Source organism: Mauremys reevesii, linkage group 2 (genome assembly GCF_016161935.1).
Source record: "Mauremys reevesii isolate NIE-2019 linkage group 2, ASM1616193v1, whole genome shotgun sequence".
NCBI classification, from domain to species: domain Eukaryota; kingdom Metazoa; phylum Chordata; order Testudines; family Geoemydidae; genus Mauremys; species Mauremys reevesii.
The window spans coordinates 103563288-103579713 of record NC_052624.1 but is presented as its reverse complement, the minus strand read 5'-3'; the positions used below and the strand labels follow the sequence as shown (position 1 = coordinate 103579713).

The following is a 16426-nucleotide window of genomic DNA, read 5'->3' as shown; positions in this document are numbered from 1 at the left end:
TACATAAATGCCAGAAATTTCTGAATCAAAGTTTGCCATAGTAAGCTTGACTCTGCATTACTTGTATATATTAATGACAAAAGTCTCATGAAATATTGGCCAAGGTAGTCCATTATTAACCAAATATAGAGTAGTAGAAATTGCCTGCACTTTCTTTAAACAGAGACATATGTAACATTCTGTGTTACTCTGGGAAGGTTTTTATCAGTTCTATTTTTTTTTTTTTTAGGATTTTTTTTAGTGTGGAGGGACATAATTTGCATCTTATTTCCCTCCCCTTCTCAACCCTTCTCTACCCCGAAATTGCTGAAACTCCTTGTAATACTTGGCTTTGTAGACAGTATTTTTCAGTGATAGCACTCAAAACATCTTAGAAATCGCTATATTCGCTACATTCATTTTATCCATGAACTGAAACCCAGAAAGGTAAAATGGTTTGACTGAAGTCTCACAGCAGGTCAGTGGCAGAGATGAGACTGGAACCCAACTGTCCTATCTCCCAGTCTCATGCCATATCCACTGTAAGGATTAGACCAATGTATTTTGGTGGGTCTGTGTGGATATCCCTGCCACACAGACGTTATCTAGGCAGAAACACAAAAATGATGGCTCCACCGAATAATGGCGAGAATCAATGGCAACATATGATAAATGTAGAGTGTCTACTCCCCTCAACATTCACACAACAGAATAGTAGGCTTCTGTGAGTCAATAGGGGTAAACCTTCTTCTGGGAACACACCCTTATATTAGTTAAATTGGAGAAGCATCTTCAAAGGAGAGTTTTAACTATAAGATCATGCATAGGCACCAACTCCATTAGTGGGTGCTCAGCACCCACCGGCAGCCCTGCCGATCAGCTCCTTCCCCACCCTCCCAGCAAATCCCACCTGCCGCAGATCAGCTGTTCAGCGGTGTGCAGGAGGCACTGGGGGAGAAGGGGGAGGAGCAAGGTTGGGGTGTGTTTGGGGGAGGGGGTGGGGCAGTGACAGGAAGAGTCGGGGTGGAGGTTTGTGGGAAGGGGTGGAGTTGGGGTGGGGTCTGGGGCAGAGCCGGGGTTGAGCATCGCTGGGGAAATGAGAAAGCTGGCACCTGTGAGATCATGGCAATTTTTTCCACTTAAAACAAATCCCTCCCCCTTTGTGGTGACCAAAATGATTCAGTTCAACAGTAGTACACCCCCACAACAAGCAAAGATTTAATCCTTGTATGCAAGGTCTTTTGCTGAAGAAAGAACATCATAGAAAAACTTGTCTTTGAGCAGCGTCAGGCTTAGTGTTGTTGAACCCAAGGCATTTGTAGCAACTTCTCTTTCCTCAACCTCTCTATCACTGTTGTTTATTACTATGAGGCTGATAGTAAAACGAGCACCTGCTCCACCACATTCATTGTGATATTTGCCTAAATGTGTCAATATCCATGTGGCTTTTTGCAGGGGTAGCAGCCCCACTGGAGTCAGGATTATTGTCCTTTTTCGTTTCACTGTGTGGTGCAGCTAGAATCTACTGTGTCTCATCAAGTAAATGGCTCGCAGCTAGTAGGGAGTTTAACTTGATTAACCCAAGATGAATGTCACATCGTTTTAAGGATCATGCCAGATTATAGCTCTGGTGATAAGCACTTGCATTGCTGGCTGATTATGAATGTCACCATGAATCTGTGCTTGTGGGTCTGAGATTGGTGACCATGGGAGTTTTTTGCTAGGAAGGAGCGAGCCTTTTACTGGAGTTTCTATGGCATTCATTCTTCATATGAATCTTTCAGCTTGTAATATTGTATGCAAACCACTGGGAAACAATTTGCATTAATGCCACACACAGCTTATGGATGTTTTCATGGAGAAGGCTGCAAATGAGCAATATAGTTTTGCATATCTCAAATATATTTGGGATGGCTTATAGCTCAAGCCCTCCCATGTTCCCCTGAAGACCCTAATCTTACTCTTGATCAGCTTGAACCTGGGATTTGAGATTTCTGGTTGTTTATTTTAATGGTGAGATTCTAGAATATTTCATTGTGTAGTGTGTATTTAATTAAAGATTTATCTCTTATTGGAAAGGGATTAGGTGACATAATTGGTCTTTCCTTTCTTTAAGTGAGCGTATTTATGGCTTGTTGCACAGCTCCTCATCCTTTTTCACAAACCTCCTCCCATGTAGCTGTTGAGTTGTATTTTGAGGCAATATTACCAATGAGGCATGCCAGGGCTATTTAAAAGGCTTTAAAATGGGGAAAATTAAGGGCTAACAGATGGCATCTGCGTCTAGACCCAGTCCTTATGCTACTATGCTCTGTACCACAATGATGCCAGCAGAATTAATTTAGAAGTTGCCCTGCTCAGAAACCTTCTGCAAAGGATTGCAGAGTACCTCCATGAAAACTTCCTAGAGAGAGCCATGGAGGATTCCCTGGCTATCCCAGTCCACATAAACAGTCTTTTCCTTTGCATAGCTGGAGTGACCTCTTGTAAGCAGAGAACCGCAGCACCTCACTTTTTCTTCACAGTAAACATGCAATACCACCGAATGTGTGTGCCCGCTAAAGTTTAACTGGGCTTTGATTGTAACTGTATACTCACTAGAGGTACCTTCCCTGGCATCACGGTCAGCCACCGTGATGTCCTGTGACACACAGGGCTCCAAAGTTAAAAATATTTCCTGGCTTTCTGGGAGAATGGATCCACCTCTCACCTGTCTCCCATTCTCCTCCTCCTCCTCCTCTTCCTCGTCCACCATATCATCCTCCTTGTTGTCCCTGCACTCACACACATGTAAGGTGTCCACGTTGCTTGTGCGGGTGCTGGTAGGGTCACCCCCAAGAATCACATGTAGCTCGTTGTAGAACTGGCATGTGTGGGGTTCAGCACCAGAAAGACTGTTCACCTCCTTTGCCTTCTGGTTCGCTTGGCAAAGTTCTTTTATTTTCACATGGCACTGCTGTGTGTCCCTCGTGTAGCCCTTCTTCCTAATTCCATGAGAGATCTTTGCATAGATGTCAGCATTTCTTCTGAGGGATCGGAGCTCTGCCTGCACAGATTCTTCTCCCACTCAGTGATGACATCCACCACCTCTGTGCAGAACAGGCTGGAAAGTGTTTGGGGCGTGTAGTCTCCATGATCAGCTGTGCTCAAGTTGATATGCTCCCAATGCTGATCAAACAGGAAATGGGAAATCAAAAATTCCCAGGGCTTTAGCAGAGGAGGTGCTGTTTCCTGTGTGCCTGGCTGCAGTGCAGCAGAGTTGAGAATGATCTCCAGAGCGGTCATAGATGAGCACTGTGGGACACCACCTGGAGGCCAGTTATGTTGAATTACACAATGCTGCATCTGCACTCCCTCGCAGTCAACCCATGAAAATCGAATTAAGTGCTACACCTCTCGCAAAGTCGACATTAGAGGCGATTTAAGTTGGCATAAAGGGCCTGGTGGTGTAGACACCTATATTAACAGGTTAAGTTAAGGCAGCTTCCTTCGATTTAACTTTTTCGTGTAGACCAGGCCTAAGACTAAAAACATCAGAAGAGGCTAGTGACTTTGGATGCCCCGGTTTGAGACAGCTTGGGCCTGATTTTCCCAAGTTCTGAGCACCCCCAACTCCAACTGAAGGAATTCTTAAACACAACCCTACATTATTATTAACTGAAAAGTCAGGCCATAGCTCGCTTTGTCAGATTTGGGTGTCCCTGTGTAACAATGTTTCCAATGCCCCTAACTCCTCACAAATTCATACAGCTCCTGTCCACCATGATCATATCATTAATGACAGTGCTGGCCTGAGGATTTGGGTGAAGGAAAGTGAGATCATTCTTTATATGCAGTGAATCAGTTAAATATTGGAAAACCCAAAAAGAGTCAAGGAAAGAGGTTACAGGAATAGTGAGTCTCTGCTATCACCATTCTCCTATTTCAGAAGTAGAGCCCAACTCTGTGCTAGGAGACCAAGCATAGTTACACTATTTTAAAATGTTGGTATCAGGAGAATATTCTCCAAATAAACCAGAGACCTCTGGGCTGCCAACCGCTGGAAGATTTTGTAGACATTCTGGTGAGTTTTATCCTGTATAATGCTCTAAAATGTTTCTTTATATTTGTTCTTATCTTGGATTTGAATGTTATTCTTTACTAAGCGTGTTGTTATCACAGTACTTTCAAAACACATTAGACTTTGGTATTGTACCTTACTCATTTGTAATTTGAACCTAATAAGATTTACAACACTAGTGCCCTATATCACATAGACTCTTTTAGGAATTGCTAGCGGAGTGATTACAGTGGTGACATAAGTTAATTGTTAATACAGTTGTTGCAAATTAATGTGTTACTGTTTCCATATACAACTTTGGTCTCTGAAAATGTATATGTTCTACCAGTTGCACAATTAACTTGAATCAGGACTGCAGTTTTTTATATAGAGGTATAGCATATTGGATACCTCAAAGGTTGTTTCATTTTGTAGTGCGAAATTGTAGTGCCAGATTTGATGTTTGAAATGTTTGGATTTTTGTTAGTAACTTTAGGGTTTGTGGAAAGAGTTTTATGGACAGAAACAAAAGAGAGAATTTTTGTTGCTTAGATTTATACGGCCTTAACAGGCACTAACTGGAAACATTGCTGACAGTCTCAGCAGTGAGGTCAGGGAATTAATTAACATAAGGAATTAATTTCTCTGTCACCCCTAGAAGTGAGAGCTGAGTCACCTTGCTGGGGCAGTGTGGGAAAGCTCGCATTGCCACTGCCTGTGCTGTTCCTGTCCTGTGGATAAAGAGAGGACTTTGGTCTCCAGAAGCTTTCAGAGACACTAAATTCACCTGAGATTTTTCTTTCTAAATTAAGAAAGGAGGGAAATTATAAAAAAAAAAAGGAGAAAAAAATAAAATAAAAAAAACAAACTCAGAGGACCTGGGAATTATAGACCAGACAGCCTAACTTCAATACTTGGAAAGATACTGGACCAAATTATTAAACCATCAGTTTGTAAGCACCTGGAGGATAATAGGGTAATAAGGATAGCCAGCATGGATTTGGCAAGAACAAATCATACCAAACCAACCTAATTTCCTTCTTTGGCCTAGTTACTGGCCTAGTGGCTAGGGGGAAGCAGTAGATGTGATATATCTTGATTTTTAGTAAGCTCTTGATATAGTATCACATGACATTCTCATTAGCAAACTAGGAAAATGTGGTCTAGATGAAATTGCTATAAGGTTGGTGTCACATTTTTGGGGCAATCCAGGGGTTGTCACTACCTACCCTGTAACTCTGGGTGCCTTAAGTACTCTGCTACTGTGGCTCACAGCCTGGACACCAACAGCCACCAGATAAACATGCAGTATCCTTAGTATCTGTGTGCTGTGCAGCCCTGGGTCAGTGCTCTGACCCCAGCAGCCTGCCACAACACAGCAGTCCCACCATGGTTTCCACAGCCTTGGTTAATCCTGGCAGGGGTGAGCCCAAGCACATGTCCAGTCCCAGATTTCCCCCAAAGGGTCTACTCTGTGGTGTTTAGACTTCTCCTGGACCACTCAGAGAAATAATAAATGCATTTACTCCTTTCATGAGTCAATACCCATTGTATTCCACATTAATTGAAGTTCACAATTCCTTCCATTCAAACACAGCACTGAATTGTTTTAGATTAAAATAAAACAAGTTTATTAACAACAGGACATAAGTTAAGTGATGCCAAATAAGAGATAAAGGTGTAGAGATGATTACAAGCAAGTAAAAGTGAAAACATGCAGCTCAGAGTCTAAAATTTAATCTAGCAAAGTACAGTCTTTGTTTGTTTAAGACAGTTTCTCTCACCAATTATTCTCTGTCCAGCATGGCTGACAGTCTACTAGGGCCTTTCACAGAAGTATGAGGTGCTGGTTTCCCTTGTTGTCTTAGGTGAAAAATAAAGATGGACTCTCTCTATGTCCCTTATATTTCCAAAGAATTGTCTTTTTTTTCTCAAAGTTTGGAAGGTCTCCTGGGATTCAGTCTCCAGTATCTCCATGGGGTGCAGGAGCCATGTTAATGCTCTGTCTCTCATGTTCGGGCTCGAGACATCCCCAGCTGGTTTAGCTTGATAGCTCTGTTTATGGGTAATATGTAAATTGAAGGAAATGCCCATTCCCTTGTCTAGGTCAGACTTGTCCTATCCTATCACCTTTACCTAGGCTAGGCTCTCTTAGTCTTAAATATTTTCCAGTGACATTATACAGAGGGAATTCATAACATCATATAGAAGGTTAACACGTGCATTTTACAATATTATTAATTACCAGTGTGTTATTTGTTTTCAAATGGCACCCTACAAGGCACATTTTGTACAAACATCATTGAAGTCATGTGTAAGGTTTGAATACAGAAGTGCTTAGGATCACACCTCCTCCCTTACAAAACTGCAGTAGGATCAGCCCTGGCTGAACCATATGCAGTGGGTCAGAACCCTCCTGCCCGGACAAGGCATCAGCCGCAATATTTTCTTTCTCCTTAATATGTACAATCGCCATGTCATATTTTTGATGCTCTAGTGTAGTAGCTTACAATTAATGCCTTTGGTTCTGTGTCCTCAGACTAATGGAGGATGGTCAGTTAGTGCCCTGAATTTCCTGTTAAAAAGATAGGTCTGTAACTGCTTGACTGCCCACATTATGGCATAACATTCCTTTTCTATGGGAGTAGTTCTGCTTAGTGGGTGTCAGTTTCTTGCTTAAGAAAGCAATGGGGTGTTTTGTTACTTCCCCTGACTTCATTAAAACATAACCTAGCCCAATGTCTGATGCATCTCTATAGAGTTGAAACATTTTGTCAAAATCTACACTGGCCAGAAAAGGCTTTTCAGACATTTTCTTGACCTGATCTTGACACATTTAATCTTCAGAAGAAAAAAAAAGACTAAGAGGCGAGGGGAACCTGATAACAGTTTTCAAATACGTTAAGGGCTGGTATAAAGAACATGGTGATGAATTGTTGGTGATGAAGTAATGCACTTAACCTGCAGCAAGGGAGATTTAGGTTAGATATTAGGAAAAACTAAACTTTATAACTATGATCATAGCTAAGCTCTGGAATAGGCTTCCAAGGGAGGTTGTGGAATCCCCCTCACTGGGAATTTTAAAAAAGGTCAGATGAACACCTGCCAGGGATGGTCTAGGTTTACTTGGTCCTGCCTCAGTACAGGAGGCTTGCTGACTTCTCAAGGTCCCTTCAAGCCCTATATTTCTATGATCCTGTGGAGTCCAGGTCTCTGAACCCTAATCCTTACTGTCCTAGATAATCTTGAACATATACTGAAAACAGGACAGTTTCCCTGATGTCTGAATGTACCATTATGATAATTAATGGTGACATTTCTTGTCCAACACAGGTGACCCACTGGCACAGTCCATACTTTTTTGCCTACTTTCCTACAGCCAGTTCCTTCCCAGCTCTTCTTGCTGATGTATTGTCTGGTGGCATAGGATGCATTGGCTTCTCCTGGGTAAGTTGACCATGGCAGATGTTGCTGTACAACACAAAGGCCTATCCTGCAAAGACCTAAGCATGTGAATAATTTTATTTGGGCTAAGCAGTCTATACTGAAGTCAGTGGGGCTACTCACGTAGGAAAAGTTACTCATGAGCATAAGTGTTTCATAACAACTATGGAATGACTCTGATAATGACTTGCAACCTATGAAAACTTTCTATCCAAAAGATGGAGGGCGGGGGCGGTAGTGATAAAATGGGAGGAAACACTCTGTCTATTCTCATTTCCTAAAAGGACACTACCAGTCACAAAAATGAGCTCGCAGTAATTTTACCATCACGATATCCTATTATTTTAAAAAAAATGTTGTTTCTATGTGAAAGCAATAGGGGACAGAGAGTAATTAATTGACAATATAGATGGTAATAGTGAAATGACTATACCGAAAATCTTGTCAGATACATAATGTAAACAGAAAAATATTTGTTTTCTTCTAATCTCTTTCATGTATATTCATTTTAGGTGTCACAAATAACAGCTCATTTAAAAAAATTCTAAAGTGAAGTTACTTTTAAACTAAGTGTTCTTCAAAACAAGATGTTATTCTGAAGACAAGGTTTTCCAAGCTGAGTGGTGATAGGAGCCTCTATTTCCTTCTGTGTTAAAATAAAATCACTGGCGGAACTGGATTGCTAATGGTTTATTGAGCCTTTCAATTCTAGATCATTCACTTGAATTCAGCCCAAATCAGCAGGGACTGGAAGTTGTTAGTGACAAAATGGTTGTTTGACCAAGAGTTGATGAATTCATTCAGTTCTCACTGGGATAATGGCCACACTGCCAATCATGATGATGATTTTTTTAATGTACAAGGCCATAGAAATTGCATTACTCTCTCAGCCCTAGGAATGGTCTTCTCAGACAGAAGTGAAACAATATGGCCAGGCCGCCTGGCAAAACCTGCATTGCTGCCTTTGTTCTACCTGATTTGGAGATACAATGAGGATCTCACCCTCTTGCACTATCAGCCTGGGAGCTTTCACTGCACCACAATTCACTTACAAATTTAAAATAAACAATGAAGTGATCTAATAAACTTTTCACTGAGCAGTTACTATCCAGCTGTGAGAAGATAGGGTACTGCATTAGGACCCATTCTGCCACACTTATTCATGGAGAACAGTATCCTAGTCTATATTTGTTCTTGTACCTTCCTCATGACCATAGTATCTGAGCACCTTCCAGTAGTGCAATAAGTGACGTAACTAATATCTGTCACATATGATTCACTGTCTCTCTCATCCTCTCCCCATGAGGAGAATTGTGTGTGTAGTGGACTGTTTTGTTTTTGGTTTGAGGGATTATTTTAAAAATTGATGTCAGAGGGACTATTCAGAGTAAGGCACTAAGTGAGTAAGTGTGTCAGAAGCAGGCTATTAGTTTGACATTTGACAGTCATATGTGTAAGTAAGAATATGGTACATTGATCTTTTACTATGTAGTAGAAGTACAGTAGGGTCACCACCTCATGTGAGCACTGCATGGCTGCTACCTCATGCAATTTCTCCTGTGATTACTGCCACGCTGTGGTCCCACCAAGCTTTCTCCACTCCCCACTACTAGAAAAGGAAGGAGATAAGGGAGCTTCCCTGCTCTGAACCTGCTGGCTGGGATGACTCTTCACTGACACTCTCCTACCTCCTCTGCAGCTTGCTTCCATGATCTGTACAATGTGCCAGGTTGGGCAGAACACAGGGACACAAATGAGCTCCCCTAATCTAAGTGTACGGAAATACTTGTGGGGTCTTCAGGGAATGTTTGCACTGCACACTCAGCCCAGTTTCTGATGCAGGTTTGAGCCCAGCCCCCACCCCCTCACCCTTCCATCCACACACAAATCTGTCTGACTCAGGTCAGCAAGCACTCAAGAACCAGGTCCTAGGATCCTGCTACAGGGATGGATCAGAGCATGAGTCCCACTAAAACTTAGGTCCAAGCCCTGTCATTTTGCAGTGTGGACTCAGGTCAAGCCACAGGCCCATGTCAGAAGGTCTGTTTAGTGCACTATGAACACAATAGCACAGCTGTGAGACCTGAGTCCGGCAACTGTAAACTCAAGTTTACAATGCAGTGTGGATGCTCAAGCATGGACTTGGAAACACTAAGTCCACAAGCCCAGGTTCCAGAGACATACCCTCAGAGACCAATGTTTGGCAACTGTTGTAAATGTTAAATTTTAAAAGGCAAGCCACTGTAGTTGGTTTATTCCCATTGTTTCATTCCCCACTATAGGCTTCAAGTCCTGCTTGCACAGAGCTGGAGACAGTCATGCTGGATTGGCTGGGAAAGATGATTAATTTGCCTGAAGAGTTTTTAGCTGGGAAGGATGGAGAAGGTGGAGGAGTCATTCAGGTAAGACAGAATGAGAAAACAGACCGTGCAGTGAACATGCATGTCCTCATTGTTTAATAAAGCCTTCAAACCAAAGCACTAACAAAGGGAAGATCAAAGTGTTTCTGCTTTGTTGAACCCCTTCAGATTTAATAGAAACAGAGACAGGCTGTAAGAATGAGCATAAGCCTTTATACAGAGAAACTTTGCACATGATTATTACTTACAACTAAGAGATCAACATCCTTCTGCTCCCAATGAAGGTAATGGAAGTTTTCCCCTTTACTTCAGTGGGAGTTGGAAAGGGTCGCTGCAGTCACGCTGCTATTTTTAGTGCACTAGCTTGATCAGAGCTAGCATATGTACATCTACCCAAGATGGGTATTACACCTCCCAGCTGCAGCGTGGATGTACCCTAAGAAATCTCATGATTTCAGGATGGAGAGTGGACAGGTATATGAGGGGTGAGTTGTAATTGTTCAGGGTACCTAAACTTTGCACTCTTATACAATCTGGTGTTTTCTCATTATCAAGTGTAACCTTACCTTTGAACTATTAAGCCTTAAAGATTTTTCTTTTTTATGGATACTGTATTTACACTCTTAACTCCATCTTGCAGAGTTTTTTTTTTGTTTTTTTTTTTTAAACTGAGACTTTTCTTTATTGGGCAGTTTATATTAAAGTATAGCTCAGTGTTACCCTGATATATATTTCTTAGCATGGAAACTTAGCTCTGGTCAGTCCTAGAGTTGCTACCTTTAGCTCAAGCAAACACCAAACTAAACACTACCCTTAGCCTCTTTGTCTAGCAATTCTCTCTCTGTCTGCACTAAGTCCTCGCCGTGTGAAAGGTGATAGCATGAGGATATGAGGCTGGCTCTCCCCAATGCACTGTTTTCTTCTCCTCCTAGCTGTGCATCCTTTACTGTTTACGTAAAGTCACCATATTAGGCACCAACTTTCTCCGGCACTGGTGGGTGCCCTCACCCCTGTCCCCACCTCTACTCCACCTTTTCCCTGACCCTGGCCCCACCCACATTCCAACCCCATCCCCAAAGTCCCCGCCCTAACTCCGCCCCCTCCCTGCCCTATTGGATCTCTTCCCCAATCCCCGCCCCAGCCCTGCCTCTTCCTCCAGCATGCCGTGTTCCCCCTCCTCTCCCTCCCTCCCTGCCCTGCAAATCAGCTGTTTCATGGCTCAAGCGCTGGGAGGAAGGGGGGAGAAGCAGTACACGGTGGCGCGCTTATGGAGGAGGCGGAGGTAAGCTGGAGCAGGGAAGGTGGGGAGGGGAGGTGCCGGTGGGTGCTGAGCACCTATCAATTTTTTTCCATGGATGCTCCAGCCCTGGAGCACCCATGGAGTCAGGGCCTATGGTATACGGGGAAACTGACAATGAGGGATTAAATGATTAACTTGGTGAGGTGGGGGGAGCACTGATTTAGCAGACCATGTATTGGTCTGGAAGTTTTAATCTCTCTCTCTCTCTCTCTCTCCCCCCCTCCCAGGGCAAGTCACTTAACCTACCTGAGTCTCAGTTTTCCCATCTGTAAATTTACCTGCCGTGGGAGGGTTTTGATACACAATGAATACATCTCAAGCACTTTGAGATCCATTAGTAAAAGATGCTGTGTAAATCCAAGTAATGTTGAAGTTACATAGTGTGGCAAAGTGGTAACAAAACTCAGAAGTACTTGTCTCCCATCCTTCTTCTCCATCCAATAAGGCACACACATCTCCCATGATATCTAGACTCTCCTACAAGATCTAACATATGAGGAAGGATGGCTTTGTCAGTAGGGAAGTGGACTGGGAGTCAAGAAATTTGGGTTCACTTCCTGGCTCTGCCACAGAGTCCCTGGATGACCTTGGGCAAACCACTTAGGGTGTCTCTATAGTAGAGCTAGACTTACTTATGTGCTAGCATGCTAAAAATAGCAGTATTGCTGTGGCAGCACGGCTAGATGCCAAAATACCCTTCTTGGGTTTCAGATGGAACTATACTCAGCCTGTCCCACCACAGCAGCTATGTTTCTATTTTTAGCACGCTAACTTGATCAGAGCTAGCATGGGTATCTCTACCTGAGCTGGAAATTACATCTTCAGCTCCAGTGTAGACAAAGCCTTAGTCTCTCTGTGCCTCCATTTCCTCATCTGTAAAAAAGGAGGATTATTGCCATTCCATAACTCACAGGATATAGGAACTCTGATGTCTGAATGACATATGGGCATTAGCAAACTGACATCCAAGTGGTATGAGATTCCTAATGTACACACAAACTACTTTTAATAACTAAATCAAAGCCTTGCATGTCAAAGGAAGCAGTTCTCAATGTAGCTAACAGAACAAAACCAAAAAAGGAGTTTCTTGCTCAATTTATTTTTTTCAGATATGATTGCATGATTTTTAACCCTCCTATCTCACAAATGTTTCATTCAACCTGCCACAAGCTCTCCAGGAAAATTCTACTCTGGCATAAGATCCCACATGTATGCCTGAAAATTAATGTTTACTTCATGACATTAGGGTATGGTTGAAAAAATTTGCACTGGAAAGCAATGTTCCCTCTAATTTTTTCCATCTATGTGCGGAATAAATTTTGTTATGTGCACCAAGGGATGTGCACCACCAGTAGAAACAAAAAAACTAGATATAATATATAGTTTTTAAAAAGTTACCATGTGGATGATTACTCCAGCCAGGACAGGTTAGGCATTTTAAAACTCTCACTTAAATTTAATTCTTTGAGTAGTAAGAGAAATAAAAATTATGAAATGCATAGACCAGTCAAAACACTAAAATAACACACTTTGAAAGAATGAAATTACAGAGAATATATGTGCATTGCAGGAAATACTAAGAAATAACAACAATAATACAAGTATGTATTGGAAGGTGAGTATGAAAGAGACTGTGTGTGGCTGGCTGCTGGGAAAGTTTCTGAGAGATGCCGTGTGCTGTCTCTTTAAGGCACTCACTGAAAGCTCTCCTGCTCTTGCTCTATCCTGAACCTTGTCTTCCCGCCCCTGTTCTGCAGAGATAGGGTACATGGGCAGGGGAGAGAGAGAGAGAGAGAGAGAGAGAGACTGCCAGCTGGCTGCTGGGGAAGTCTCATGCACAGTCTCTTTAAGAAAGGCCAGAGGCTTGAGTCATTCAGACATCAGACCACAGCAACTCTGAGTCCTGAGTCAGGCTGTCTCCTCTCCCCTGATCTCTGGAGATGGGGTACAGAGGCGGGGGGGAGGGAGACACCCTGACATCAGCACCCCCCCTCACCCTTCCTTCTCTGCACAGCCAGAAGGAGGGTCCTGTCAACAGGTGCAGGAGCAATGTGGCTACAAAGCAGCGGAAGGAGGGGCACCTGAACACACACTGACGGATGTGCGCAGCTCTGCTCATCAACTGTGTGGCACCTGAGTGTCTCCTGGGCAGCCACTCAGCTGTGCAGCTTAGAGTGAACACAGCTGGAAAGCTAGCTTGAGCCTAGCCTGTGAAAAGACTAATGGTTCTCCAGAATAATCCAGATTTTAATCACTTTCCCCACCATTTAAAAATCCAGGTGCCTCTGAGGCAAATCGTAGCTTTTTTGTTGGTGGTGGTTTTAAGTGAAGGTGAATTTAGTGCAGGTGAAAGGTGATAGATTGACAGCCCTGGAGGTACAATGGTTACAACACAGAGTGTAGAGTTGGTTGGGATTTTTCTGTTTGAAATGTTTTTTGAATATGTGATTTCAGCATAATTGAATTTTTTCATGGGTGCCTCATGCTCCTGTTCTTTGAGCTGAGCTCTCTGGTTGGACTATATATCCCATGATGCAGTGAAGTCTCCTCTTCTGGTTGAACAGACATGGTCCATCATGGGAATCATGTGATTCCACAGTACATCATGGGATGTAATCTGGCCAGGGAACCTAGCCCACAGAGAAGATAGGAAGCATGAGGCACTTGAACTACAACTTCTAGGAAGTACTATATCTACTCAGGGGGACACAGACTATTGTAAAACCAGTATGAAATTAAATATTTTTATTCAGCCCAACACAGTGAAATGAGCCATTTTGATCCAGGGATGTTGAAATCTTTTATTTTGACAGGAAATGTCAAAACAAAATATTTTGAATGGGAAATTTTTAGAACTTTCCATTCCATGAAAACTTTTATTTCAACTGTGTGTTCCAATGCAAAGTAAAAACAAATGGAAAAATATTGGAATTTCTCTTGGAATGGAACTTGCTATTTTTGTCACAGTCTAGCTGGCAGACAGCAACTGTTTAATGCCATGCAGTAATGCTACGTGGTACTTTAGCATTTGGGAGCAAAGAACAACTTCAAGTTGAACCTACATGAGGATTTTGAGTCCTAATTATGAACACTAAAGCTCTGTGAAAAGGGTTGAAAAGGTTTTCCTTAAACTTCACTCAGAAACATTAAACATTTTGTTACGGGCTATTTCTGAAATGTCCACTTCTTATCAAAGAAGAAGAGCACCATAAGTATAGTAATAGAAGAGAGTATACAAGATGTCCACCATATCTAACAGAGCAACGTATAGTAGAAAGTCCACTGACAGAATCATTTGTTAAAGAAACAAATATGATTTTAATAAATACACTTTATGCAATAAAATGAAATATGTAGAACTAAAATGAAGCTGTTTATAGTTAGAAACTAAGAGGTATAATGAAATTAAATAATCTAATTAGCAGACTAAAACTCCAGGTCACCAAAAGGCAAAAATCTATTAGAAAGTTGACCTGCTAAATCAAGTGTGCTGCGTTCAGCACACAAGCTGATTTTCAGTGGCACTCACAATGCCGAGGTCCTGGCCACCGGTCCGGAGGGTTCTGCATTTTAATTTAATTTAAAATTAAGCTTCTTAAACATTTTATAAACCTTATTTATTTTACATACAACAATAGTTTAGATAAATATTATAGACTTAGAGAAAGAGACCTTCTAAAACGTTAAAATGTATTACCAGCAAAACCTTAAATTAGAGTGAATAAATGAAGACTTGTAGCACCACTTCTGAAAGGTTGCTGACCCCTGTGCTAAATGAATATTGGTTACATTTCCCATATAACAAAAAACAAAATCCAGACAGCAATGAATGCCTCTTACAGAGATAGACCTGCTGGTTTGTATGTGTGTGTAACAATATGTTGTGTTTCAGAAGCTTCTCCATTAATGCTTGTTCTCCCTTCAAACTCACTAGTATCTAGCGTAACAAAGTTCCTCCTCTACCTTGGTGGGTCCTGCGCTTATTGGCGGATTTGCTTGCCTCATAGATTCACCATGTGGGTCAGGAAACAGCCCAGAGACTTTTCCCTCTGGTAGAAGCCACAGTCCAGGTCAATTCCTCCTGTGTCTGATCAGGAGTTGGGAGGTTTGGGGGGAACCTGGGCCCGCCCTCTACTCTGGGTTCCAGCCCAGGGCCCTGTGGATTGCAGCTGTCTAGAGTGTCTCCTGGTACAGATGTGCGACAGCTACAACTCCCTGGGCTACTTCCCCATGGCCTCCTCCCAACACCTTCTTGATCTTCACCACAGACCTTTCTCCTGGTGCCTGATAATACTTGTACTCCTCAGTCTTCCAGCAATATGTCTTCTCACTCTCAGCTCCTCGTGCCTCTTGCTCCCAGCTTCTCACATGCACGCCACAAACTGAAGTGAGGTCCTTTTTAAACTCAGGTGCCCTGATTAGCTACCCTGTCCTAATTGATTCTAGCAGTTTCTTAATTGGCTCCAGGTGTCTTAATTATCCTGCCTGTCTTAATTGGTTCTAGCAGGTTCCAAATTACTCTAGTGCAGCCCCTGGTCTGGTCACTTAGGGAACAGAAAACTACTCATCCAGTGACCAGTATATTTGCCCTCTACCAGACTCCTGTACCTCACTGGCCTGGGTCTGTCAAACTAGTCATAAGATCTCCTCAGTCAAAAATATACCTAACACAATTACTTAAAGATAGTCAAGATTTTCGGCTCAACTGTGTTGTCCTCACTTACACCAGTGTAAATTCAGAGTTATTCCATTCCAACCCCAGTGCTGTTAGCTGTGTTAGGAGTATTTACATTAGGATGACTCTGCGTTTTGCATGTACGTGAAACCAACCTTTCTTCATGGGTCTCAACAGCATCAATTTTGTTCTGACGACAGCAGGCAATTATGGCTGTTGTTTATCAGCAGCAAATGTCGCCCTTCCCAACTGACAACTCTTGATGGCCTGTAATTTTGTAAGATACCGAGGATCGTTCAAATTTAGGAATTGAAAGTGAGCTTCGTGCTGCCGCTTGAGATGAGACAATTTGTGCTGCTGATCCTCTCACTCTTGAAACAATAATGATACAAGTAAGAGAGGGCTTGGCAAAGATAATGTGAATGTGAAGCTGCCAATCATTCCTGATGCAAACACCAAACGATTATTGCAGTTTTATATAAACTAAGCCTGTGAAAACTGGCTGTTAATTACATTTGAAAGCCCAGATCAATACAAAACACTTTCTTGCTGTGCACCAGGTGACACTTGAAAAAGCCAAAAGATTGAAAAAAAAATTCAGCTCAGGGCTCTGGTGGACACGAGCATCA

The 16426-nt window shown here is 42.4% G+C and overlaps 1 protein-coding gene across 8 annotated transcripts in view; it reads left to right on the top strand.

The window, feature by feature from the left end:
- DDC (dopa decarboxylase) overlaps positions 1-16426 on the top strand; it is a 93103-nt gene that overhangs the window by 11472 nt on the left and 65205 nt on the right. For 7 of the 8 annotated variants that reach the window (XM_039525212.1, XM_039525215.1, XM_039525209.1 and 4 more), the window contains 2 exons: positions 7352-7465; positions 9745-9864. In XM_039525212.1, the coding sequence (XP_039381146.1) occupies positions 7352-7465; positions 9745-9864 (234 nt within the window). The remainder of the gene's footprint in view (positions 1-7351; positions 7466-9744; positions 9865-16426) is intronic. The other variant, XM_039525214.1, reaches the window with a different exon arrangement.